The following is a 27,163-nucleotide window of genomic DNA, read 5'->3' as shown; positions in this document are numbered from 1 at the left end:
TCACGTGTGAGAAAATCCTCTCCATTTGCCTGGATGGGTGTATCTGCAACAACACTCAAGAGGCTCGACACTGTTTGCTTGATTCGCACCACTGCCACTGGACTTTAAAGTCCAACACCTCCATCAGCAGCACACTTTGGCTGCAGTTTGTACTACATACAGGAAACACTGCAGCAACTCACTAAACTAACTTTAACAGCATTCCCTCCTCCGCAGCCTCTACTACCAAGAAGGACAAGAGCAGCAATGTTGTAGGACCTCCAAGTTCCCCATCAAGTCACATGCCATCCTGATTTGCACATATATCATCATTCTTTCATCACACTGGATCAAAATCCTGAAATTCCCTAGCTAACACCATAATGAGAGCACTATGACCACAAGGACGGCAGCAATCTGAGAATGCCCTCCATCACCTTCTCGGGGCAACTAAGGTTGGGCAATAAATATGACTTTCCTGGCATCTCCCACATCCCAAGAACAAAATAAAAATTTAGACACAAAGTGATGGGACAAATGGTCCATTTCTGTCCATGTCAAAATTTCAATCTTGGGCTCATTACCATGAAGCAGAAACATTTTCTCACAGGGAAGTAAGAAAAATTGAAGGAGGGGTCAGCCTAGATGATTCATACATCCTTAGTGGTCAGCTCAAAAACACCCTTGACAGAAGCCTAGCAGCATGTTACCTGATTTCTTTCTTGCTCAGAAGTAATGGGGTTGATTTCCCAATTGGTGGCTGGGCGAGAGGAGCAGCACACAGGGGGTACTGGTTGTGAATCGGGGGTCGCGGGCCTAAAATTTCCTGACCAGCACTCCCCATCAGCACTGCCGCTCATCAGGACCGTCCAATCAGTCATAGAGAGAAGGGGAGTAGCTTTGAAAAGCAATTGCTCTGTGCAATAACTAACTACCACCCCGACACAAATCTCAATGGGGCTGGTCAAGCCAGTATACCAAACGCATTTACACTCCACCTTAAAAATAATTATATAGCACACCGATCACAATATAATTTGTTAACAACACACAGTATACCCAGTCAATCTAATGTAAAACTAATTCCTGAACTCTGCCCTACTGGCAAGTCTTGGGGCAATGCTATTTTGCTATGAGGGAGAAAGAAATAGAAGGATATGCCGATAGGGTTAGATGAAGTAGGATGGGATGAGTCTCATGTGGAGCATAGACCAGTTGGGTGTTTCTGTGCTGTAAATTCTATGTAATTCTATGCCTGCCATAAAAACTTAAGGGTCAATTTTACGAATACAAGATCCTGGCAACGTGAAAGCTTTCTGCATCATTCTGTGCTGGTGGCCTCACACCATGTCCTTAATGAGATTTTTAAAAATCCCTTCTGGGTAATGTAGAACACAGCATTGTCTACAGGGGCTTGAAAGGCAACAGGAATGCCAATGACAACCCTCTGAACTCTAGAAAAGTCAGCAGCCACAAAGACATCAAGGGGATCATTCATGCTTTATTTAACAGGGCCAATTACTTCACCACTTTCACCATTGACCAACAGCAGCATTGCGAGAGGACAACATAGTTCTGCAGCACTGCCCTGCTTGTCAGGGAAATCACATGTGCACTCCCCATAATTTTCCATTCAGTAATGTCCTCTTGGTTCCAAGTCAATCTCTAACTACACAGTGAAAATAAAATATTACTGGCTTTCATGCAAGCACAACTCAGTTCCTGTATTTAATCTCTCTTAACAAAGAGTCCATCATTTTAAAGTATAGGTTCCCCTTAAACTTGCCCCTGTCATATCATATTACGGAAACTTGTGCCTAAGACCACACTATCGTGCACCTGATCACTTCTGCTTGTCCCTCTGTTGCTAATCTGAGGTCTTTAGCTCTTCCTGAAATGCATAATGAAATGCTACCAATACAAACATTCAGAAGCTTGGGAGGTAATCCAAACGTATAGCTTCAGAACACGTACATAGAGCTAGAGCAGAAACTTAATGGCAAGATCCCTATGCAATTCATTTGTGTAGCTTTCCAATGCAGACCAAAAAAAATCAGACTCCATTTTCACACACATAAAATCACGGACGCACCATTGCAACACATCCCACCATTTCAGCACACTAACTAAACTGAAACCACTAATACATTAAGAATGCAGCCATGTTCTCTTCCTCTACTCCATTTTAGTATCTGTATATTGATGAATAAAAATAAAAGGTAAAGTTGCTTTAAGCAGCGTTCCTATAAACTAAATGTTATCCTTACCCATGTAAAGCAAGTACATAATTGATAAATTTGTTCACTAGTGAGACAAACTAAATCATCACTACAAAGCTATGAGTGGAGGCCTTAGTCATAGTGCGCTGGTGATTATGACAAAATGTGGTTGGAGACTTCCTCTGTGCGCCATCTGCAACAGAATTGTAAACCCATTTATAAAGAATAGATTCATGAACTTGCTACACATGACATACAGAGGAAATCTGCCCTTCCGTGTTTATACCACACAGATATTTCTTTGAAGGTAATTTAGACTATTCTGTGTACTTTCATTTTATACTATTTTTTAAAATGAGAACGCAAGGCCCTTTAACTCACAACTTTAAGTTATATCACCTGTGTCGCACCTCCCTCCAAAGGTACCTGATATCTTGAAAATTCCCACAGCCACAAATTGAAATTAGCAGCCCCCAAAACATGGACTTAATTACACATTAGTTAGAGCTAATTTAAATTTTCAGCTCTGAGATTCATTGCGATGCTGAAACATTGAAAAGATATAAGTATTTTCATTATGTGCGGCAAGCGTTTAGCATATCGAACTGGAGTAGGAAACAACAAATACTGTTACAACATCATAACCATGAACTTTTATCCTTATTTTCAACAGTATTTAACTGGGAACAAATCATGATGCAGGAAATTTAAGGTAATTCCGTGGTAATTTACAACAACAACTTGCATTTATATAGCACCTTTAGCGTTGTAAAACGTCCCAAAGCACTTCACAGGAGTGTTATCAAACATAAGGAGATATTAGGACAGGTGAAAGAGGTAGTTTTTAAGGAGCCTCTTAAAAGAGGAAAGAGAGGTAGCAAGGCGGAGAGGTTGGGGAGGGAATTCCTGAGCTTAGGGCCTAGTTATCCGCATCGGAAGGAAAAACAGAAAGGCAGAGTATTATTTAAATGGCGATAGATTGGGAAATGTTGATGTACAAAGGGACCTGGGTGTCCTTGTACACCAGTCACTGAAAGCAAATATGCAGGTGCAGCAAGCAGTTAGGAAGGCAAATGGTATGTTGGCCTCATTGCAAGAGGATTTGAGTACAGGAGCAAGGATGTCTTACTACAGTTATACAGGGCCTTGGTGAGACCACACCTGGAGTATTGTGTGCAGTTTTGGTCTCCTTACCCAAGAAAGGATATACTTGCCATAGAGGGAGTGCAGCGAAGGTTCACCAGACTGATATTCCTGGGATGGCAGGACTGTCATATGAAGAGAGATTGGGTCGACTCGGCCTGTATTCACTCGAGTTTAGAAGAATGAGAGGGGATCTCATTGAAACATATAAAATTCTGACAGGGCTGGACAGACTGGATGCAGGGAGGATGTTTCCCCTGGCTGGGGGGTCCAGAACGAGGGGTCATAATCTCAGGATACGGATTAGGACATTTAGGACTGAGATAAGGAGAAATTTCTTCACTCAGAGGATGGTGAACCTGTGGAATTCTCTACCACAGAAGGCTGTGGAGGCCAAGTCACTGAATATATTTAAGAAGGAGTTAGATAGATTTCTAGGCACATAAGGCATCAAGGGGTATGGGGAGAGAGCGGGAATATGGTATTGAGATAGAGGATCAGCCATGATCATATTGAATGGCGGAGCAGGCTCGAAGGGCCGAATGGCCTACTCCTGCTCCTATTTTCTATGTCTATGTTTTCTATGTTTAGGCAGCTGAAGGCATGACCGCCAATGGTGGGGCGATGGAAATAGGGGATGGGCAACAGGCCAGAATTAGAGGAGCACAGAGATCTCAAGGGGTTGTAGGTCTGGAGGAAGTTACAGAGATAGGGAGGGGTGAGGCCGTGGAGGGAGTTGAAAACAAGGTTGAGAATTTTAAAATCGAGGCATTGCCGGACCGGGAGCCAATGCAGGTCAATCTTAAACATCATACTGTGGGGAAACTTTAAAACAATTAATGAGTCATCTAACTGTTCATGCAAAGCCAACAACAGTTAGACAGACTGAATTCCAATGGTGCAATGGTCCCAATGCTACACATTACTTTCAGTTATCATTATCAAAACTTATAAATGGGAAAATAAGTGATTTTACGACATCATGAAGGGTCTAGATAGAGTAGATAGAGAGAAACTGTTCCCACTGGCGGAAGGGTCAAGGGCCAGAGGACATAGATTTAAGGCAATTGGCAAAAGAACCAAAGGTGACATGAGGCAAATCTTTTTTACATAGCGAGTGGTTAGGATCTGGAATGCACTGCCACTGGTGGAGGCAGATTCAATCATGGCCTTCAAAAGGGAACTAGATAAGTACATGAAAGGAAAAAATTTGCAGGGCTACGGGAAAAGGGTGGGGGAGTGGAATTAGCTGGATTGCTCTTGCATAGAGCCAGTGTAGACTCGATAGGCCGAATGGCCTCCTTCCATGCTGTAACCTTCCTATGATTCTATGATCATGATAGTATAACCATAGTTATTGTTATGGTGGTTCATGGACTTTGTATCCAAGTTACAATATTACCACAAAAGAAGTCCTTCTCTCACTCTAATAAACAATGATATAAGATAGATTTTGCCACCCCAAGCCTTGAAACGCAGGACTTTAGTTTTGCGGTCATCAAGCAGCGCTCCCAACTCAGGGATGCGGTGGACCATTTGCAATGTAAAACTCAATGGGGTCGATTTTAACCCCAGGTGCACATCAAACAGGTGGTGCGAACCAACCACCCACCCAATGTCCTCATCACGAGGCCTGAGCTATTTTGAGGGCAAGGCCTTATTAGCTTACAACCATCAGAGATGCGAGCACTCACAGGCAGCTCACCGGTCAGAGGGATATGCAGTGGCTCCAACACGGAGCCAAGCTAGAAGCTGTATCTGCATGGGGGTTGAAGGCAACTGCAGGGGGGTGGGGGGATGGCGGGCAGAGGACACGGACAGGGCAGCAGCAGGCTGGATGATTTTGGTAGGACCAGAAAGACTTTTAAAGTACCACTGGGGAGGTACGCTCCGCCCCCTGGTATCTCAAAGTTGCATCAGGGTCCTATGTACATCATAGCACCATGATCAGTATATCATACGGAGGCTCCAGCCTGAAACAGGTAAGCGTCTGGGCCGTCCATATGAAAGCCCCCACAAAAATGAGGGTCAGCCATAACAGGAGCGGGACCACAGCAGCAAGTGCTGCACTGGCACCTTCGACCCGCTACTGCCCCATTCTTGCTTGGCGCAGGCCGTGAAAATCAACCGTCATCTCTTTGTTCCGAGTAACATGCATAACCACAATCTCAGAAGGCCAACCAATATGAATGTTAAACTTCCCACGTTAACCATCCCCGAGACTTCCAACCCAGTGGTGGTTTTGTGCTGTTTACTCAATTCCAGTGGGAACCGGGTTTAAACTTTCTTCATGTAGGTCCCTTACAGTCAGCACAGAGAGACTTTCAAATCATCAGATTGGACTGGATTAAACTGAATCCCAGAAGTGAAAGTCTAGCGGTCTGTCTCACTGTGCCAGACTGTCCGCCGTGAACTCAGAACTTTTGATTTTAAGCTGTGGGTTTTGATATTTTAAGAAAGTAGTTCTAGAGACTGTTGAAGAGCTGAGTCTGTTGAAATAGAACTGTACAAATTCAGTAAAACATATATATAGATATATATATATAATAAGCTTCTTATTATGCTTCTAGTTTCTGCATTTAATTTTTTTCTTTCATTTCCCCAGGAACAAATATGAGGATTTGAACTGAAAACGGGATATTATCATACAATCATGAAGTTTAGCATTGACCTACTATCACTGCACAGAGACATTACACTACTGTCAGTGGAGTTTTGTTACTGTGACTAGTGTTTTGCAATGTTAAATAGATAGATTTCCATCAAAGCCATATTAATTCAGTCTAACACTTGCTCAGAGATGGATGTAGCCCTGCATTCTATTCCACTTCATGTTATTCCATTTCCCCCAATACTTTTTTCTTGTGTAAATTACTTGGTGACAGTTTGCATAAGCAGAGCAAGTCCCTTATGAACTGCAACCTGTGCCTCTATTCTCTGGTTAAATGCAGCCGATGTCTAACAATTAGTGCCAATCATAATGAATTACTTGCTAGAGAATATAGAGGGAAGAAAGGAGGTGGGGGGTTGGCAGTATTGGTTAAAGATAATTTTGCATTGCTGAAGAGAGAGGATATCCTGGAGGGGTCAAGGACAGAATCTATTTGGTCAGAGTTAAGAAACAATAGAGGTGCCATTACACTAATGGGTGTATTCTATAGGCCACCAGCTAGTGGGAAGGATACAGAGGAACAAATTTGCAGGAAAATTACAGGGAGGTGCAAAAGCTATAGGGTAGTGATAATGGGGCACTTCAACTTTCCTAATGTAGACTGAGATAATAATAACAGAAGGGGCAAAGAGGGAGTGGAATTTTTGAAATGTATTCAGGATAACTTTCTTGACCAGTACATTTCCAGCACAACAAGGAAGGAGGCATTGCTGGACTTGGTTCATGAGGCAGGCCAAGTGGAGCAAGTGTCAGTGGGGGAGCATTTAGGGAGCAGTGATCATAGTATCATAAAGTTTAGAATAGCTATGGAAAAGGACACGGACCACTCTAAAGTAAAAATACTCAATTGGAGGAGGGCCAATTTCATTGGAATGAGAACAGGTCTGGCCCGGGTAAATTGGAATCAAAGACTGGCAGGCAAAACAGTAATTGAACAGTGGGCGGCCTTCAAAGAGGAGATGGTTCAGGTACAGTCTAGGTGCATTCCCATGAGAGAGAAAGGTAGAGCAACTAAAGCCAGAGCTCCCTAGATGACCAAAGAGATAGAGAGCAAGATGAAGTGGAAAAAAGGGGCGTATGACAGATATCAGGTTGATAACACAAGTGAGAACCAGGCAGAATATAAAAAGTTCAGAGGGGAAGTGAAAAAGGAAATAAGAGGGGCAATGTGATTGTATGAGAATAGACTGGCGGGTAACATAAAAGGAAATCCAAAAGTCTTCTGGTAGCATATAAATAGTAATCAGGTAGGAAGAGAAGGCATGGGGCCGATTAGGGATCATAAAGGAGATCTACTTATGGAGGCATTGGCAAGGTACTAAATGAGTACTTTGCATCTGTCTTTACCAAGGAAGAAGATGCGGCCACAGTCTCAGTAATGGAAGATGTAGCTGAGTTACTGGATGGGCTAAAAATTGATAAAAAAGAGGTACTAGAAAGGCTGGCTGTACTGAAAGTAGATAAGTCACTCGTTCCAGATAGGATGCATCCTAGGTTGCTGAGGGAAGTAAGGGTGGAAATTGCAGAGGTACTGGTCATAATCTTCCAAACATCCTTAGATATGGGGGTAGTGCCAGAGGACTGGAGAATTGCAAGTGTTACACCTTTGTTCAAAAAGGGTGTAAGGATAAACCCAGCAACTATAGGCCAGTCAGTTTAACCTCAGTGGTGGGGAAACTTTTAGAAACTATAATCTGGGTCAGAATTAACAGTCACTTGTACGAGTGCGGATTGATTCGGGAAAGCCAGCATGGATTTGTTAAAGGCAAATTATGTTTAACTAACCTGATAGAGATTTTTGATGAGGTAATAGAGAAGGTAGATGAGGGCAATGCAGTTGATGTGATGTATATGGACTTTCAAAAGGTGTTTGATAAAGTACCGCATGGTAAGCTTATCATCAAGATTGCGGCCCATGGAATAAAGGAGGCAGGAGCAACATGGATACAGAATTGGCTAAGCGACAGGAAACAGAGAGTAGTGGTGAACGCTTGTTTTTCGGAATGAAGGGAGGTGTACAGTGGTGTTCCCCAGGGGTCGGTGCTGGGACCACTGCTTTTCTTGATATTAATGACTTGGACTTGGGTGTACAGGGCACAATTTCAAAATTTGCAGATGACACAAAACTTGGAAGTGTAGTGAACAATGAGGAGGATAGTGATAGACTTCAAGAGGATATAGACAGGCTGGCGGCATGGACGGACACGTGGCAGATGAAATTTAACTCAGAAAAATGCGAAATGATACATTTCGGTAGGAAGAACGAGGAGAGGCAATATAAACTAGAGGGCCCAATTCTAAAAGGGGTACAATAACAGAGAGATCTGGGGGTATATGTGCACAAATCATTGAAGGTGGCAGGGCAGGTTGAAAAAGCAGTTAAAAAAGCATACGGGATCCTGGGCTTTATAATTAGAGGCATAGAGTACAAAAGCAAGGAAGTCATGATGAACCTTTATAAAACACTGGTTTAGCCACAACTGGAGTATTGTGTCCAGTTCTGGGCACCGCACTTCAGGAAAGATGTGAAGGCCTTAGAGAGGGTGCAGAAGAGATTTACTAGAATGATTCCAGGGATGAGGGACTTTAGTTACGTGGATAGACTGGAGAAGCTGGTGTTTTTCTCCTTGGAACAGAGAAGGTTGCGAGGAGATTTGATAGAGGTATTCAAAATCATGAAGCTGTCTGGACAGAGTAGATAGAGAGAAACTGTTCCCATTGCCGGAAGGGTCAAGAACCAGAGGACATAGATTTAAGATGATTGGCAAAAGATCCAAAGGTGACATGAGGAAAAACTTTTTTTACACAGCGAGTGGTTAGGATCGGGAATGCACTGCCCGAGGGGGTGGTGGCGGCAGATTCAATCATGGCCTTCAAAAGGGAACTGGATAAGTACTTGAAAGTAAAATATTTGCAGGGCTTCGGGGATAGGGCGGGGGAGTGGGACTAGCTGGATTGCTCTTGCATAGAGCGGGCGTGGCCCAATGGGCCAAACAGCCTCCTTCTGTGCTATAACCTTTCTATGATTCTATGATCCTCAGCATGTCTCCTGTGTTCCAGTTGACAGAAATATATCACACCATTAAGCCACTTTATACAGGCTAAACTACTGTTCTGGATTTTATTAGAAATAGAGTCATATTTAAAGCAAAAACTCATGGGCAAATACGAAATGGAACCTGGATGAAAAAAATAGGATCAGTCCAGAAGATTATTCCCTTTCAGAAAGCTGCCGTTATACTGAATCATGGACGTTACAGTTCAATCGGACAAAAAAAGTGAGCCTTCTCTCTCCTTTGCACAAGAAAGAACTTGCATTTATATAGCACCTTTCAAGACCTTAGGACATCCCAAAGTGCATTGCAGCCAATTAAGTACTTTTGCAGTGTAGCCACTGCTGTAATGTAGGAAACGCAGCAGCCAATTTGCGCACAGCAAGCTCCAACAAACAGTAATGTTTTAGTGATAAATATTGGCCAGGAGAACTACCCTGCTCTCCTTCAAATTAGTGCCATGGAATCTTTTATGTCCACCTGAGGAAGCAGATGGTGCCTCAGTTTTAATATCTTTATCTGAAAGACAGCACACTCCAACAGTGTAGTGCTCCCTCAGTACAGAAGTGCCAGCCTAGATTATGTGCTCAAGTCTCTGAAGGGGGGCTTAAACTCACAACCATCTGACTTAGAGGTGAGAGTGCTGCCAACTGAGCCAAAGCTGGCAGTCTCAATTGAAATCTTTTGGCCTAAGTGTTGTGTGCGGAATAGGTGACCTTCCTGTACTCACACAAAGCTCTGGTGTTTCCCCATCAGAACTAAAGTACAGCAAACAGACAGGCATATTTAGCTAATGGAACTTTGATATAAAGCCAATTTTTTAAGCAATTAAGCAAACAGAAATGTTAGCAGTCCTCACACCTTGATAGGCAAAGGGATAATGGTTTGTATCTGCTGCCTTCCCCATCACAATAGCCTGCTTGCTTTGACACCTGACAATAATCAGAAATTGCATTTTGATCTGACAAAAGGCCGCATTTATTAGCATTTTAACATGCTGCCCCTACCATCAAAGGGAATTCTCTCTGCCGCCCAATTCATAGAAAGAAAGCCTGCCTGCTTCTCACAGATGAAGCGTCTCTCCATTTTGTGCTTACTGAAAAAGAGCATTTTCCATTTCAAACCCCAGCTACTTGAAATTATATGACATTAAAGTCAAATGTTACAAATTCAGGTATGGTGTAGATACTTTCTCAGGTTCAGTGGCATCTGTCGCTCCCATAAGAGTCTGAGTGTCTCACTTTTATGGAAGCTAACTCAACAACAACAACAACTTGCATTTATATAGCGCCTTTAACATAGTAAAACATCCCAAGGTGCTTCACAGCAGCGATTATCAAACAAAATTTGACACCGAGCCGCCTAAGGAGATATTAGGACAGGTGACCAAAAGTTTGGTCAAAGAGGTAGGTTTTAGGGAGTGTCTCAAAGGAGGAGAGAGAGGTAGAGAGGCGGAAAGGTTTACGGAGGGAATTTCAGAGCTTCGGGCCTAGGCAGCTGAAGGCACTGCCGCCAATGGTGGAGCGGTTAAAATCGGGGATGCGTGCAAGAGGCAAGAATTGGAGGAGCGCAGAGATCTCAGAGGGTTGTAGGGCTGGAGGAGATTACAGAGGTAGGGAGGGGTGAGGCCACAGAGGGATTTGAAAACTAGGATGAGAATTTTAAAATTGAGGTGTTCCCAGACTGCTCATTATCTACTTATAGTAGCATAACCTGGGGTGGAACTGTAAGGAAAGGGTTAATCAGACTCTCCTCAAGTCTGCTAATGTTACACTGCTATTGATTTCTCTTTATATTGTAGTAATAGTAGCCTTTAGCCATTGCCTGTTAAGGTAAGGAAGTACAAATCAATTTGGACGCAGTGACCACTGAACTGTTGAATTAAGACTGACCTTGAAGCAATGGTCAGTTCAGTCATCAGTAAACCTACTTAAAAGACACTCTAGTGCATACTGAAAAATATATTTCAGAGAAGTTTAATTAGTTGATAACACATTTTGCAGAAGGAAACATCTGCGAATACATCATCCTTTTTGGAAGCGGAAGATTGGTACGGAATGGTACAGACTTATAATTAGAAGTTTCACTTGGTAGAATAGCAATTATACGTAACAAGAGTGAAACTATCGATAAGGTAACAGTCAGGGCATTGTACCGGTCTTCGGAAAAAGAACTCATTAAAATTAAAGTTATTGATAAGGCACAAGCTCATTGAAATTCTCCATACTTGGAGTTATATTATGTAATGGAGAAATGTGTTGATTGTCATGTAAAGGGAGGTAAAAGAAAAGGTACAAAAAGTGGGTGTTGGATCAATAAGGTCTGATTAACCTCCATCAATCTGATCAGCTTGGAATTGTGATGCTAGTGAACTAGTGAACTAGATTCTAGAATGGCCTTATGAGGGCAATTATGTGAAGAATAAAAGATAATTGATTCTGAGTTTCAAGACTGGAACCTAGTCGGGGAAGGGGAAGGACTGATGATAACATAGGCCCTGTATCTTAGCTACATCATTAAATAAATTTAAAACAGAAATAGACAGTTTCCTAGAAGTAAAGGGAATTAGGGGTTACGGGGAGCAGGCAGGAAATTGGATATGAAGCTGAGTTCGGATCGGTCAAGGCCCTGTGGGTGGCGGAGTGGGCCCAGGGGCTGAGTGGCCGGGTCCTGCTCCTACTTCTTGTGTTCTTTAGATTTGAGGTTAGGATCAGATCAGCCATGATCTTATTGAATGGCGGAGCAGGCTCGAGGGGCTGATTGGCCTACTCCTGCTCCTATTTCTTATGTTCTTATGATGCGTTTAAGTCCCCGACTAAACCCGTAAGGTTTTGTCATGAGTATTGCTTTTAAGTGCATGTCTAAGTACTGTATACTTAATAAATCTGTGACAGCTGACATTCAATGGTAATGAACCCTTTTGATTTGAGGAGTGACACACCTATCATCTCGAACAGGAACAATGATACCCTCTTGTGACCTGGACTAGATATTCATGTCTTTCACACATGTACTTCTTCAATCTCTCTAAAGGCAGACCGAGCAAACACTTGGTGAGATGAGGCTTGATAAAAATCGATAAATTGATTTATTTTAAAGCAAGGTAAAATAAAACACAGAAAAGCAGTTATGATCGGATCCAGTTAATTCAATCTGTACAATTTATCTTCATGTAATAATACAAAATAAAGACGACACCACTCTACATCAATGGACCATCTTACTTGACTTAAAACAAGACGCCTTCTAACTATTCACCAGCATTTCTAATCTCTTTGCCTCCATGAAAACTCTCATCGTTTTCTCTTCAACAAAACTGACGGTAGCACCACTGCGTCCAGCACCTATATTATTGCCCTAAGCCACTCTATATACCCATAGGGCCACCAAATGCAAGAAACCAAGGAATATAGATCCACATTGATTGAGCTGTATGGTAATGTATTCTTACATAGACTGTTTAAGTATATGTATTTTAAAAAAGCAGACTATTGGGTAAATAACGTTTTGTTACATGCCCAGGATGAGAAAAGCCCATCAGGCCCATATGTACTTGCCCAATTTTTTTTCTCTGCTCTCATCCCATGTATCACCCATCCCTCACTCCAACTTCTAGGAAAGGCAAAACGAGAGACATGTAGCCAATTCACAAATCCTCGGTCAAAAATTCCTCTCTGAGCCCTCTCTAGTGATCAGGAAAGTCCCAGGATGTGCCAAACCCATTGGTTTAATTTGCAGAATAATCAGTCATACCTCCCACGTCATAATCACCTCATTTTCCAAAGATCTGTCTCACATCTTCTTGAAGGACTATAAAGGGCCAGTCTTCACTACCACCTCTGGAATCCCGTTCCACAGGTCAATCACTCTCTAAGAAAAGTAAAGCTTTCTGCCATCCAACCTCATCCCAGTTTTCTCAATTTATATGGTGGCCCTAGTTCTACCTGACCCCCGTTCTACATCACCCCGAACACAATATCTATTTTAATACTGTCTATAACTTCAATACCTAAATCAGGTCCTAAGTCTACATCTCTCCAACAAATGCAAACCCAAGACATCAAGCCTATCTCCATTGCTCAATGATCTTAGGCCAGGGACCTAGACCCAAAATGTCCTTCCTGGAGTGGGGGAACCAAAATTGTACACAATATTCCAAATCAGGTTTTATCAAAGACCTTGTTTGTTCTGGCCACAGCCTCTCAGACACTTCACTTGCACTTTAAGGGAATGGTGAATGATCACTCCCAAGTCATTCTCCCTCCCAGTTATCTTTAATCTACACTCACTCATGTTATATTTTGTATCTGCATTCTGTGCAGCTATGCACATAACTGTAAATTTATCTATATTGAAAGCCATTTGTCAATCTTGGGTCAACTTCCAATCTCTCCAGATCCATACGCAATCTATTTTTTCTCTTCTAAATTCCTCGTTCTACCACACAATTTAGTATAATTTGCAAATGTAACTATTGCACTGTCCATGAGTTCCTCCAGATGGTTAATGAACATAATAAACAGAAAGGAACTGACCATTAAACCCTGGGGAGTCCCACTTGTAACTGAACCCCACTGGGAAGCTACTCCATTTATGGTTCTTTTGCCAATTTGTTATTTCACCCTTCGTTGGACCTAATTTTCATGCACAATCCCTCGAGGCATTTTATCAAGAGCTTTTGGAAATCCAAGTAAACGATGTCTACTGTATCTCTTTGATTCAGCATTCTGATGGCCTCTTCAAAAAACTGGCTCACGTTTATCAAACATGACAATCCTGTACATTCTAGATGATCATTTGCAACATCTCTAATGATGCTTTCCCTTAACTTCCCCACCACAAAGGATCAGACTCACTGGTCTATAGTTTTGAGGATTGACTTTAATCATTTTTCAAAAGAAATATGGGCATTACATATTCTGGTACTACCCCAGTTCTCAGTGAGTTATTGAAAATATTCAGCAGGGTTCCACACACGACCTCTGCTATTTTTTTCCAGAATAAATTATATCTGGTTGTGCTGCTTTATTCACACTGAGCCCTTTTAATTCAGTTAGCAATGTTTCCTATGATATCTACAAACAATCTATCTGAGGTCCAACCTTCTTATAGTTAAAGTTCTGCCATGCCCTTTCCATCACTTATAGTCTTCCCTGTGTCATCCTACAATGCTCTTCTCTTTGGTCCCTGACTGACCTAACACAACAAAAAATGCTTGCACATTGTTTTGATGGCTTTCTATGATTTTCCCCTCTTGATTCATTTTAGCCTGCCCGATACTTTTTGTTACCACTGCTTATTTTATACATTTTCCTGTCTGAAAGGCTATTATTCCCTTTATAACTCTCTAAAATACTTCTTTCTGAGCACTAATTGCCAAATTAGCTCCCCATGTTGCCATTGTGGCTTTCTCTCATTGTTTACTTTTTTGCTTCTCATAAGGACACGTAAGGCTTCATTTCCTTTTAGGATCTTTTTATAAGTATCCTATTTTTCATATGTTACACTATGTGCACCCAACTCATATAACTCCCATTAAGTCTCTTCTCATTTCTGTAAAACAAACCTTTATAAAATGTGACACCAGCATAATATAATGCTGACTTTTACTACAACCCCATATTTAAGTTTTATACAGCCATCCAAATGTGCAAAGTTACTCCCCCACATCAAGGTAACCTATCAGTTGTGGCTCATTACTGAACACTAAATCCAAGATATTACCTCCTGTAGCACTAGTCCTCAAATGCTGAGTTATTGAAGAGTCTCCACATGGTGTGTTAAGAAACAATCATTGATTGTATCAATAAGAGTCTCTTCTTGGGGATTTCTCATCTCTTGTGCCTGCCCTTCATTTGTCCACTTTATAAATGGACAATTGAAATTTCCCATCACTATTCCTTTCCCTTCATCTGGTTACCATATTAATTTAATTGTACAGTTGCAGATCCTCCCCCCACCCCCTGGGTTTGGGGGTCTACAAGAGGTCCAACCAGCCCTCTGGCATTGTATTTCCAATGAACTCCAGTTGGAGCCCGAGTCAATCCCTACTTGCAAGGTATTGGATTTACAATGGCTTGCACTGATATACTCTCTTGTGGTATTGGGTGATAAACACGAGTAGGCAATCATTCCGAGCGAGTGCTCGAGCTGCTACAGAGACCAGTGATGGGAGCCTTTAAGATAATTCCGCGCATTAATTGCCTATAAATCTTTTTCCCTTTCAATTGCTTGGAGTGAGTTCACAGGTTCAAATCCCAGCGCTGCAATCCTCGATAGAATTCAGTCCCCATCCAGTAAATTTCGAGAATACCCCGGCATTCCTTCAGATATGATATATTAGTAGTGAATATTCATGCCTATGTAGCTGTAGTACCTTTTTTCAAAATAACATCAAGCTTAGATAGCTGCTGCATACTACACCAGGGCCAGTCACCAAACTCTGCTATATCTTGTAAATACGCCCACTAGCCTTACAAATCTTGTTTATTAGCCCTGATCAGAATGACACTGCCGTAAGCTCGTCCCTTCTTCATTGAACCACACCATCTGGATATTTTTTTTAATATTGGTTTTGCTGTTTCTGCCGAGTTTTATATCCGCATGTTTCTGACGGCATTCCAGTGACAAATTTCCTTAAAAGGGTATGAAACACGGCCGTTTCAGTCTGCTGGATGCAAACGACAGCAATTTCCAAACAAGTTTATTAACCCTTTATTGCCCAGTGATCATGGCTTTTTCTGGTTATTCACAATCAACCAAGAGGAATATTGAAATCTCTTGTCATATTATTAGCAGAAAATTGTTAGTCGGACAAAGTTGAGTTTAACACAACAGCTTAATCCCTAACTCTAATACAATTCAGGTAATTTTATACATATATCTAATGCTGCTTATGGTTGTTTTAAATTGTGTTATTTCTCAATCAAGGTTTGTAAATAAATAAATGAGGGGATAACTTGGGAAGATTGAGGTCCTGCTGCTGCAAACGTTAGCCCCCCACACCCATCATTAACTAATACAGCTGTTTGAAGGTGTCCTGCTGTGGACCAGGTCTGTGGACCAGGTCTGTGGACCAGCTTTCTGGCCCAGAGCGGTGAAACGGATGGAGCAGTATGCGTGATCAGCTGTGGTTGCTAAGATACCAAAAACCACTGTATGCCGCGCTGAAAGATGTTCGCCGTCTCTGCCTGCAAAGATATGCAAACCAATCTGATATTAAAATGTACATTTCTGAAATGTTTCCCTTTTTTATCTCGCGGAAAAAAAAAGTCCCCAGACAAATAACACTCCCCATCTGCGACATTTCTGAAAGTCTGCCTCAATGTAACATCAGATAACAGGCAGTCTCGATTTTTTTCATATCCCTCCATGATCTCGCCCCTATCTCTGTAACCACCTCCAGTCCTACAATCCCCCAGGTCTCTGCGCTCCTCCAATTCTGGCCTCTTGCGCATCCCCGATTTTAATCGCTCCACCGTTGGCAGCGGTGTGGCTAGACCCTAAACTCTGGAATTCCCTCCCTAAACCTCTCCACCTCTCTCTCCTCCTTTAAGACGTTCCTTAAAACCTACCTCTTTGACTAAGCTTTTGGTTACCTGTCCTAATATCTCCTTGTGTGGCTCGGTGTCAAATTTTGTTCCATAAGGAGCGCCTTGGGATGTTTTACTATGTTAAAGATGCTATATAAATGCATGTTGTTGTTGCTGTAAGGTTAATCTCTGGTGATTCACCTGGTGGTCTCTTGACTGTCAAAGCAGGTCTGGGGCGAGTCACCTTGTATCCGAACGCTTAGCTTGATCAGCTGAATTCCTGCTCACTTTGGTTGGAATGTTATGAAGGGATGTTATTTTAGTGGATCTGCGATATATATTTTATAAAAACCAAATATTCTATACCAGACCTTCATAATGGAAGTAAACACAGAAAACGCTGGCAAACACTCAGCACATCAGGCAGCATCTGTGGCGAGAGAAACAGAGCTAACGTTTCAGGTCGATGTCCATTCATCAGAACTTCTGATGCTGCCTGACCTAAAAAAAGCATTTTCTGTGTTTATTTCAGAACTTCAGCATGCGCAGTATTCTGCTATTCTTCATAATGTAAAATCTGATGCCTTTCCAATGATCAGAACAATTTAGGTCACAGTAACAGTGCTGTAGCCAAGGTGGATACAGGCCCCATTGTGTCCGAATACCAGAAGAAATACAGATAAATAACAGTTCAAACGTCCGCAAGAAAAAACCCTTTGAGCATGTAAGATGAAACGCAGATTTGATTTTCACATGTTCTGAGATACAGTTGCCCTCAGATTTGATGACTTTAAACAAGTCCAGGGGGACCTCAGACGGAAATCGAGCATCCCGATCAGTTTGAATTGATGGCACGTTATTTCAAAGGAAAATGTCAGCCTGTGAACTCGTGACCATGCAATCTGGGAGCTAAACATAGGCTTCAGTCTCAATTCCAAGTTGAACACTTGATTGGGTCTGCATAATTTTGAAGATGTCTTTTTACAATGAGAATATGATGATTAGTTAATGATTAACTAAACTGTTGAGGTCACAAGTCAAGAGATGGCATATGGGAATCATAGAATCAAAGAAAGGTTACAGCACAGAAGGAGGCCATTCAGCCCATCGGGTCCGCGCCGGCTCTATGCAAGAGCAATCCAGCTAGCCCCACTCCCCCACCCTTTCCCCGTAGCCCTGCAAATATTTTACTTTCAAGTACTTATCCAGTTCCCTTTTGAAGGCCATGATTGAATCTGCCTCCACCACCCCCTCTGGCAGTGCATTCCAGATCCTAACCACTCGCTGTGTAAAAATGTTATTCCTCATGTCGCCTTTGGTTCTTTTGCCAATCACCTTAAACCTATGTCCTCTGGTCCTTGACCCTTCCACCAATGGGAACAGTTTCTCTCTATCTACTCTCTATCAACACACGGACTGCAGCGGTTCAAGGAGGCAGCTCACCACCACCTTCTCAAGGGCAATTAGGGATAGGCAATAAATGCCGGCCTCGCCAGCAATGCCCACATCCCATGAACGAATAAAAAAAAAACTCTGTCTTGACCCTTCATGATTTTGAATACCTCTATTAAATCTCCTCGTAACCAACTCTGTTCCAAGGAGAACAACCCCAGCTTCTCCAGTCTATCCACGTAACTAAAGCCCCTCATCCCTGGAATCATTCAGAATAAATCTCTTCTGCACCATCTCTAAGGCCTTCACATCTTTCCTGAAGTGCGGTGCCCAGAACTGGACACAATACTCCAGTTGTGGCCGAACCAGTGTTTTATAAAGGTTCATCATGACTTCCATACTTTTGTACTCTATGCCTCTATTTATAAAGCCCAAGATCCCGTTAGCTTTTTTAACCACTTTCTCAACCTGCCCTGCCACCTTCAATGATTTGTGCACATATACCCCCAGATCTCTCTGTTCCTGTACCCCTTTTAGAGTTGTGCCCTTTAGTTTATATTGCCTCTCCTCGATCTTCCTACCAAAATGTATCACTTTGCATTTTCGTGCATTAAATTTCATCTGCCACGTGTCCGCCCATGCCACCAGCCTGTCTATGTTCTCTTGAAGTCTATCACTATTCTCCTCACTGTTTACTACCCTTCCAAGTTTTGTATCATCTGCAAATTTTGAAATTGTGCCCTGTACACCCAAGTCCAAGTCATTAATATATATCAAGAAAAGCAGTGGTCCCAGCACCGACCCCTGGGGAACACCACTGTACACCTCCCTCCAGTCTCAGAAACAAGTGTTCACCACTACTCTCTGTTTCCTGTCCCTTAGCCAATTCTGTATCCATGTTGCTACTGCCCCCTTTATTCCATGGGCCGCAATCTTGATGATAAGCCTACCGTCCGGCACTTTATCAAACACCTTTTGAAACTCCTTATACACCACATCAACTGCATTGTCCTCATCTAACCTTTCTGTTACCTCATCAAAAAACGCTATCAGGTTAGTTATACACGATTTGCCTTTAACAATTCCGTGCTGGCTTTCCCTAATCAATCCACCCTCGTCCAAGTTACTGTTAATTCTGTCCCGGATTATCGTTTCTAAAAGTTTCGCCACCACTGAGGTTAAACTGACTGGCCTATAGTTGCTGGGTTTATCTATACACCCTTTGGAATTAGTACAATAATATCTGTACTCAAATCCAATTAATATAACACGATTATTCAGTGCAACGAATTATCAGATATCATACAAATGCCCATCGCCCATATATTTATATAATAGGAGAAACTGCTTACTTCATTACTAAATAATGATTGCCGTCTATCCCTGAATAAAGGAAATCCATCTTATAATCATTGGAAATCAATTTGTGACCTACAAAAAGACGACAAATCCTTTCTGAGCTTCCTCCCGAGAAATAACGAAGAGTTCTAAAGTAGTGATAATTGAAAGGTGAAACATCGTTGGGTCAGATCCCCTACTGATGAACACTGCGACATTCCCTCCCTGTCACTGAGCCCGGAGTGGGTACTTGAATGTTGCAAACGGTAATGGGGTTCACTCCCTACACAGGGAACGAAAAAAGTGTCTTTGGCCAGTTTGCATCTCTCCTGAATCTTTTTCTGGCCTTCAAGTGAGACACCAGTTCTGTTAAACTGATGTAGTTATGTGAGTTTAAGCATTATGATACTGGACTGACTCATTTCACAGTGATTGCTTATCCTCTCTGCGTGCAGCACAACAAATGTATTGCATTTCCCAACTTGAAGAATGCAAACACGCCAGAATTTCAGTGGCCAGTGCTCTGCGCTCAGCTTTCAATATAAGAATCAATCAGGAATTAAAAGGACCAAAGACTCACTGACGACTGGGAGTCTGTTACTTCGAATTATAATGTCTAATGCCACCTTCCTCTTTACAACTCAGGTTTCCTAAAAAAAACTCAAGGATCACTTCGGAGTGACTGCCAAGTACCACCGAAATGTAAAAAAGGGAGTTGAAATTTCCCTAGCGGTCATGTTTAATTATACCTGTACTTCCCCAGCTCCCAGTACAAGTGATATAAATAGCCTAAGGATGTTAGATGTACTTTCAATAGCCCACTACAGTGCTGCTCCTTCAAGAGCTCACATTCCCATAGGCATCACCGGTAGTCTGCAGACAGCAATATCCTTCCAGTGCAAAAGTACCCCGCGCACAATCTGGATGGTGATCTGCTCTTGTATAAATTGCGATTTATTCCCTCACTGTAAACAACGGGAGCCTGCACGTCACACCTGATGCAAACACAACATGGAATGACAAGAAAGTACCTTATGATTGAAAAATGCTCAATTATCATCCTATAGAATACTTGAAGAGCAGGGGAGTTCACCTCGGGTCCCCCTCAAACACGCAACATCCTCAAAACCAGATTAACTGGTTAATTATCTCATCTGCTGTTCATAAAACGATGATGTGGGCAAATTGGCTGCTGTATTTGCCTACAAGACAACAGTGATTACACTTAAAATTAACCCATTGGCTGTGGAACACTTTGGATAGCCTCAGGATGAATGTAAATTATTTATTATGGGCTGCATTATGAATTTGAGTACCAGGTGTTGCTGTTGTCCATAGCAAAACGAAACCTTCCCAATGATCCCATGTCACAATACTATCATTTAGTTTTAAAAGATTCCTTTTTCATATGGTTGTTATTTTATTAGTTGTGCCTCTTAAAGAGGACATGAATGGGTCTTTAGCTGATGACACTGTGGCAACCCAATTCATCCTTAATGGTTTTAGAAAAGGGCATACCATCTTAGATTAGGTTCTATTTGGAGTGGCCCCAATCCATTCGTCCTGGGCCAATACTTTGACAGGTACAAACGGGAACAATTTTTGATCTCTAACAAAAATCAAGCAAATTATATCAGGGCTTAGGATTGCCAACACTGCTGGGCGCAACCCAGGAGAAAAACCATAGCGGCATATTGCTTTTCCATTTTCTTTGAACACTTTTGTTAGTTATAAGAATATTGGAGATGGGGATGGGGGGAGCGATTTGATCACAGCGGTTGGAGGAGGTCATAGGATAACACCTCCAGCCAGAGTTGGGAACCCTAACAGGCCTGCAGTTCATTCCCAACCAGCTGTGGGGAACCTTTAGCAACAACTGATTGACAAGCTACGTGACAAACTGACAGCAATCGTGGATAAGGTGCAATCTTGGTTGGATTGCTCTGGCGAGCGGTACGTTACTAACGAGAGGCGTGTGATGAACTCTGGAGGGTCGAGATCCCAAACAAACCGACGGCTATAAAGTGACCGGGTAACTGACGAGACCCCACAGTATGAGTTTGAACAGAATAATAAATCCGCCATGGATAGTTTATAGGGTTCACCGGCGACCTCCGGTCCATTCTGTCTCCACGTAATATAAATTCTTGGTTGGTAAATATAAGGAATTACTAGGGGAAAATGGCGTTCAAAGATGTTCAGTAACTAGTGAGCCGCGATTACATATTGCCCATTGGTACCTGGAGGTACCGACTCTAAGAGTGATAAAGGATGAGAATGCGGCAAATGCAGCAACGCACGGGAGATGAACTCAATCCGCATCGAGCTGGGCAGCTGAGTGCTTTTACTTCACATTTGAAACTTTTCTTACTGATTATATTATCGATCTTTGTGATGGGGCCAAACTTGTTATCTTGTTAGATTTTCACATTAAATCGACAGCCCCCTCCTCCATCACCGTCAATGAAAAGGGGCTTCTAATAATCTTTCAATCCCGTTTGTCAAACATCCTACTCAAAAAGTGCTGACATATCTACAATACAATGGTCACTGGGCAACGACTGTTTAAAACCTTCCAAACCTTTCTAAAACAAATGTAGCGATAAGGCGCAGAGTGATCGAGCGGATTACTTGAAAAGCCCGGCTCTGTGACTGAACCTGTTCCAATTTCCCTTCTACTTGGGTGCGTGGACTCCAAAGCTGTAGATAGATGTTGTCCAATGCAGTGTAAGGACAGTATGAGTGCCCTTAATTCAATGAACGAGCTATCCTGCTGCTAGAGAAAGTGCTATTCCCAAAAAAACTCTTCTTTTCTCGAGATGTTCCGCTTCGTAACAGCGCAACGCCGCTCACTCACTAACTAACTTACTTACTCACTCACACGGAGTCACTCACTCACTAACTCTCACTCACACAGACTCTCATTTACTCACACGGAGTCACTCACTCACTAGCTCTCACTCACAGACTCTCACTCACACGGAGTCACTCACTAACTCTCACTCAGTTATTCACACTGAATCACTCTCACTCAATAACTCGCTCTTACTCGCACTCAGTTACTCACACTTACTAATTTACTCTCATTCATACTATTAGTTACTCGCTCACACCGAGTCACACATTCTCACACTGAGTTACTCACACTAACTCATTGAGTCCCTCGCTCTCTTACTCTCAGTCACTCACACACTTACTCTTTTACTCTCAGTTACTCACACTCATTTACTCTCACTCATACTCTCAGTTACTCGCTCACACTGAGTCACTCTCACTCTCACTCACTCAGACTGAATCATTCGTTCACTCGCACTGACACTCTGTTACACTCTCTCGCTGTGACTTTTCCATTCACCTTTACTATATCCCTAACCCACCGCGCATCTTTGCTTCGTTATTGTCTGTTATGTGTAATTTCCTTTTCTAGTTCCTGTCCCCTATCTGAGCTTTTTGCTTTTATTGTCCTTTCATTCTTCTCTTATAATTATTAGTTAGAATAAAATCTTAAGATTTAATAAACGAGAAGCAGCTCCAATACGTCTGGCTCCGTGTTTTCTCCTGACCCTGCCTACACACTGATATAATCACTCAGCATTCTGGTGTGTTTTGTAGCAGTAATAACGATTACATAAACACGACTGTGGTGAGATGGGTACAGTTTAACCCTACAGTGACTGGACGAGGGAGAGCAGGCAACAGCTCCCTGTGGCTTGTGCAATGTGACAGAGTGAGATGAGAAAGGTATAGTCACGGCTGCTTACTGTGGACTTTTCGGATAGAATGGAAGGGTAACGTGGCTGAGATCCTGGATGTCGAAGGCGGTGGGCTCCGCCGAGATGGCCTGCCTCTTGGTCCGGTGCTGCTCCTGTAGGGTGCTCGGCGACTGGTTCGGGGCTTGCTTGCTGACGGGTTTGATAACAGACCGATACTTGTCCAGCTCGTTCTGCAGCTTCTGGATGAGATCGTCCTTCTGATCGAGCTCCAACTCCAGCTCGTCTATCAAGGCGTCCCGCTGCCTCAGTTCCTCTATCTTCTCCTGCAAGGCGTACTGCAGATCCCGCAACGTGCCCATGGTAATCCGGAGCTGTGCTGAATATAACGTCCAACTTTCCAAAGTGTCGCCGACTTTGGTGAACTTTAAGGGAGCTGGAAGGGTTTGCCAACTCTTAGGGTTGTCCGAACGCCCCTTTCTTATTTAGACGTAGGTTTTTAAAAAAACTTTGGGCGAGAAGCCAGTTGGGGAGTGCTTGTTTTAAAAAGGCTTTCTCCCAACAGTTGCACCGCTCTTCCTCCTGAAATCCTCACTGACTGGAGCCGAGTCCCGTTAACACTCTGCTCGCTCTGCCTTACGTCAACGCTCAATGCAGAAAGCAAGCGTGGCGCCTACAGGCCCCTGCAGTACATGCAAGTCAACTTTTACCCTCCATCTCCATCATTCCCCCATCTCCTTATCTGCTTTCTCATAACTTATTTCAAGGGGTTTAAAGGCGGTAAGCCCCTTGGAAGAATGTTTGCTCTACGTTTCACAGCTGTGGCTTTGAACACAACCTCCAGAGACACAATGTTTCCTGCGTGTTTTTTGCAGAAAGAATGATTGTTGGGACAGTGCCAGTGTCCCAGGTAACGGTGGACCCCAGTTGCACTCTGTTTCGGCTGAAGGGATATTGGAGTTGTTCAACAGTCTGAGAAAACAAACACTTCCGCTGTAGTTTAATAATTAAATCTATTTTGATAATAACATCGATATATACTTTTTTTAGACTTCTTGGCTAAAAATGAAATTGTCCCACCGAATTTGAGTTTAAATCTCGCTATTTATTAAATTAAAACACACACACAGAAAGTTCGGCTCAGTAGACAAAGTTTGTCAGGTAAAATCACACATACGTTTTAAACTAAAATAGAAATGGTTCGGTTATAGTTCCAAAATAACTTCGTTTGGTTTAAATGTGTATATTGTATTTTGGTAGAAAAGCAAAAAATCAGATAATATGAGTTAACACTCAGTTAGGGCCTTAAATCTGATTTGCTAATTACATCGCTATGACAAGCTCCAAGTTAAACAAAACTTCTTAGCTTAAAAACAATATTTTTAAAAATGTAATAAATAGTTGACAATCATATCTTCCCATCCACTCTCTACAGTTTGACCCACAAATCCTCCTTTTGACGTCTTATTGACACTGTTTACTGTGAGGTCATTCGTTCTATGCTGACTCTGTGATGTTAATAGATCTACTTTTAAACCTTGCTTCCGACATCTTTCCAACTTTGAAACCCTCCCAATGACTTGCCCGAAACTAGTTATAATTTTCTACATAACTGCACATGACATGTCATTAATGCACGCTTATATTTCACGGGAAGTAAAACGGGAATTATTTGGACCCATTGTAATAAGAAATTAGGGTAAGGGAATATTTCCTCTTATTTCAATGATTTCAGTCCCTGTGGAGTGATTACCAATCAATAGCGAAGAGGCAATAGCGCCGACTAGCGCATGGTCGGAGGAGTGCCTTCAGCTATGAACCCAAGAACCAGATCCTTTAAATTAAGAGTACACTGATTTCATTCAATGTGCAAAATATGAAACATAAGTGTGGCACGTTAACCATTTGCAACTGAAGTATTATGCCACACAATTCCTGGTAATCTAACCAAATATATGGCTATAATGTTTAATTTCCTTGAGCAATCTTGAAGCTAGATTCAGTCGACTATGCAGTGCAAGCACAATTAAAACTCCAAATATCTCTTCTTTTCACTTCTTATCCTCTGCTCTATAATAATACAACATATTTTAAATAAAATAGTGCAGTGGCTATTGCCAGTTCTATTTCTAGAAGTTTCAGTTCAGGTTAGAATTTGTTATACATTCTATTCAGAAATTAAGCCTTTTCAACTTGCAATTGGTTCTGTGTTAAAATGTTCACCAGGCATTCAGATAGTATAAATTTAAGGATTGCCAACATTGAGTCTTACATCGATAACTGGCAAAATAATTGAAACTATTGTGGGATTCAAAACCCCTTTACTAAAAGACATTTGAAGGAAAGGGTTAACTGTGCCCCTTTTAAACAAAGACATTTAAAAACCTGCAAACACAGTAATGTGGTGAACTGTGTTCTCGCAAATCCTGTTTTTCCCTCACTGGCACTAATGGCATTGGAGAAGTATGAGTTTCAGGATCGAAGACATTGTACTGCAGATAGGTACCCGGATTATTAAATAAATAAGCTAGATGGAGAATATTGAGCTTCAAGCATTGTCAGGCTTTCAAATCTCATAGGGTTTTGGAAGCACAAGCTTTTCAACACAGCAAAGGGTAACATAAGAAAAGGTGACAAGGGCATACATCAAAGGCTTCAGATGGGGAGAGCAATGATAGGTGTGAAAAAAGCATGGGCCTCTCATTCCTAGCTGGTAATCTGTTCAAAGAACTGGGATTTGTAAAACATCAAATAATGTTGCACCCAGCATATGGTCAAATGGTATAAGGAATGGATTTGACGCCATTGAAGCAATCAAAATTTAGAGAGGCAAGGACCATTAAGAATGTCTGGGCATAGAAATGAAAGGCCATAAACAGAGATAGTAAAGGGGCCTTTTACATTCCATGGTTCGAGCACATGGTCTTTTCTAGATCAAAGGGTCGGCAGTCACATGATCAAAGCCTAAATTGTCAATCATTGAGGTATGTTAATGATTGAGGCATAGAAACAGGCAGCGATTGGACAAAAAGAATGACCCTCCCCAATCCTACCGCCTATTGGTAAAAGCAATATAAAAAGACTTTGAGAGAACGGGCTCTTCACCACACAGCAGCCACAAGGAACGCACACTGCAGTCGAACATCACGCAAAAAGAGGACCTCGTGGACTGAAGAGCTGATCAATCTTCAGGCCCAATGGGAAAAATCCTTGGGTTTTGTTTATTCATTCATGGGATGTGGGTGTTGCTGGCGAGACCAGCATTTATTGCCCATCCTTAATTGCCCTTGAAAAGATGGTGGTGAGCCGCCATCTTGAACCGCTGCAGTCCGTATGGAGAAGGTTCTCCCACAGTGCTGTTAGGAAAGGAGTTCCAGGATTTTGACCCAGAGACGATGAAGGAACGGCAATATATTTCAAAGTCGGGATGGTGTGTGACTTGGAAGGGAACGTGCAGGTGGTGGTGTTCCCATGTACCTGCTGCTCTTGTCCTTCTAGGTGGTAGAGGTCGCGGGTTTGGGAGGTGCTGTCGAAGAAGCCTTGGAGAGTTGCTGCAGTGCATCCTGTGGATGATACACACTGCAGCCGCAGTGCGCTGGTGGTGAAGGGAGTGAATGTTTAGGGTGGTGGATGGGGTGCCAATCAAGTGGGCTACTTTGTCCTGGATGGTGTCGAGTTTCTCGAGTGTTGTTAGAACTGCACTCATTCAGGCAAGTCGAAAGTATTCCATCACACTCCTGACTTGTGTCTTGTAGATGGTGGGAAGGCTTTGGGGAGTCAGGTGCTGAGTCACTTGCTGCAGAATACCCAGCCTCTGACCTGCTCTTGTAGCCACAGTATTTGTGTGGCTGGTCCAGTTAAATTTGTGGTCAATGGTGACCCCCAGGATGTTGACGGTGGGGGATTCAGCAATGGTAATGCCGTTGAATGTCAAGGGGAGGTGGTTAGTCTCTCTCTTGTTGGAGATGGTCATTGCCTGGCACTTGTCTGTTACTCGTCACTTATCAGCCCAAGCCTGATGTTTTCCAGGACTTGCTGCATGCGGGCTCGGACTGCTTCATTATCTGAGAGGTTGTGAACGGAACTGAACTCTGTGCAATCATCAGCGAACATCCCCATTTCTGAC

The 27,163-nt window shown here is 42.4% G+C and overlaps 1 protein-coding gene across 4 annotated transcripts in view; it reads right to left on the bottom strand.

The window, feature by feature from the left end:
• The window catches only part of prkg1b (protein kinase cGMP-dependent 1b), a 609,599-nt gene that overhangs the window by 539,209 nt on the left and 43,227 nt on the right, over positions 1-27,163 (bottom strand). For 2 of the 4 annotated variants that reach the window (XM_068002572.1, XM_068002573.1), the window contains exon 1: positions 23,089-23,617. The exons of the other annotated variants lie outside the window; for them this stretch is intronic. In XM_068002572.1, the coding sequence (XP_067858673.1) occupies positions 23,089-23,399 (311 nt within the window). In that variant the 5' untranslated portion in view covers positions 23,400-23,617. Of the gene's footprint in view, positions 1-23,088; positions 23,618-27,163 lie in introns of those variants that run through there. 4 annotated transcript variants of the gene reach the window in all.

The sequence above is a fragment of the Heptranchias perlo genome, chromosome 21 (genome assembly GCF_035084215.1).
Source record: "Heptranchias perlo isolate sHepPer1 chromosome 21, sHepPer1.hap1, whole genome shotgun sequence".
In the NCBI taxonomy this organism is placed as follows: Eukaryota; Metazoa; Chordata; class Chondrichthyes; order Hexanchiformes; family Hexanchidae; genus Heptranchias; species Heptranchias perlo.
The sequence above is the reverse complement of the archived record's forward strand: the minus strand, read 5'-3'. Positions and strand labels throughout refer to the sequence as shown.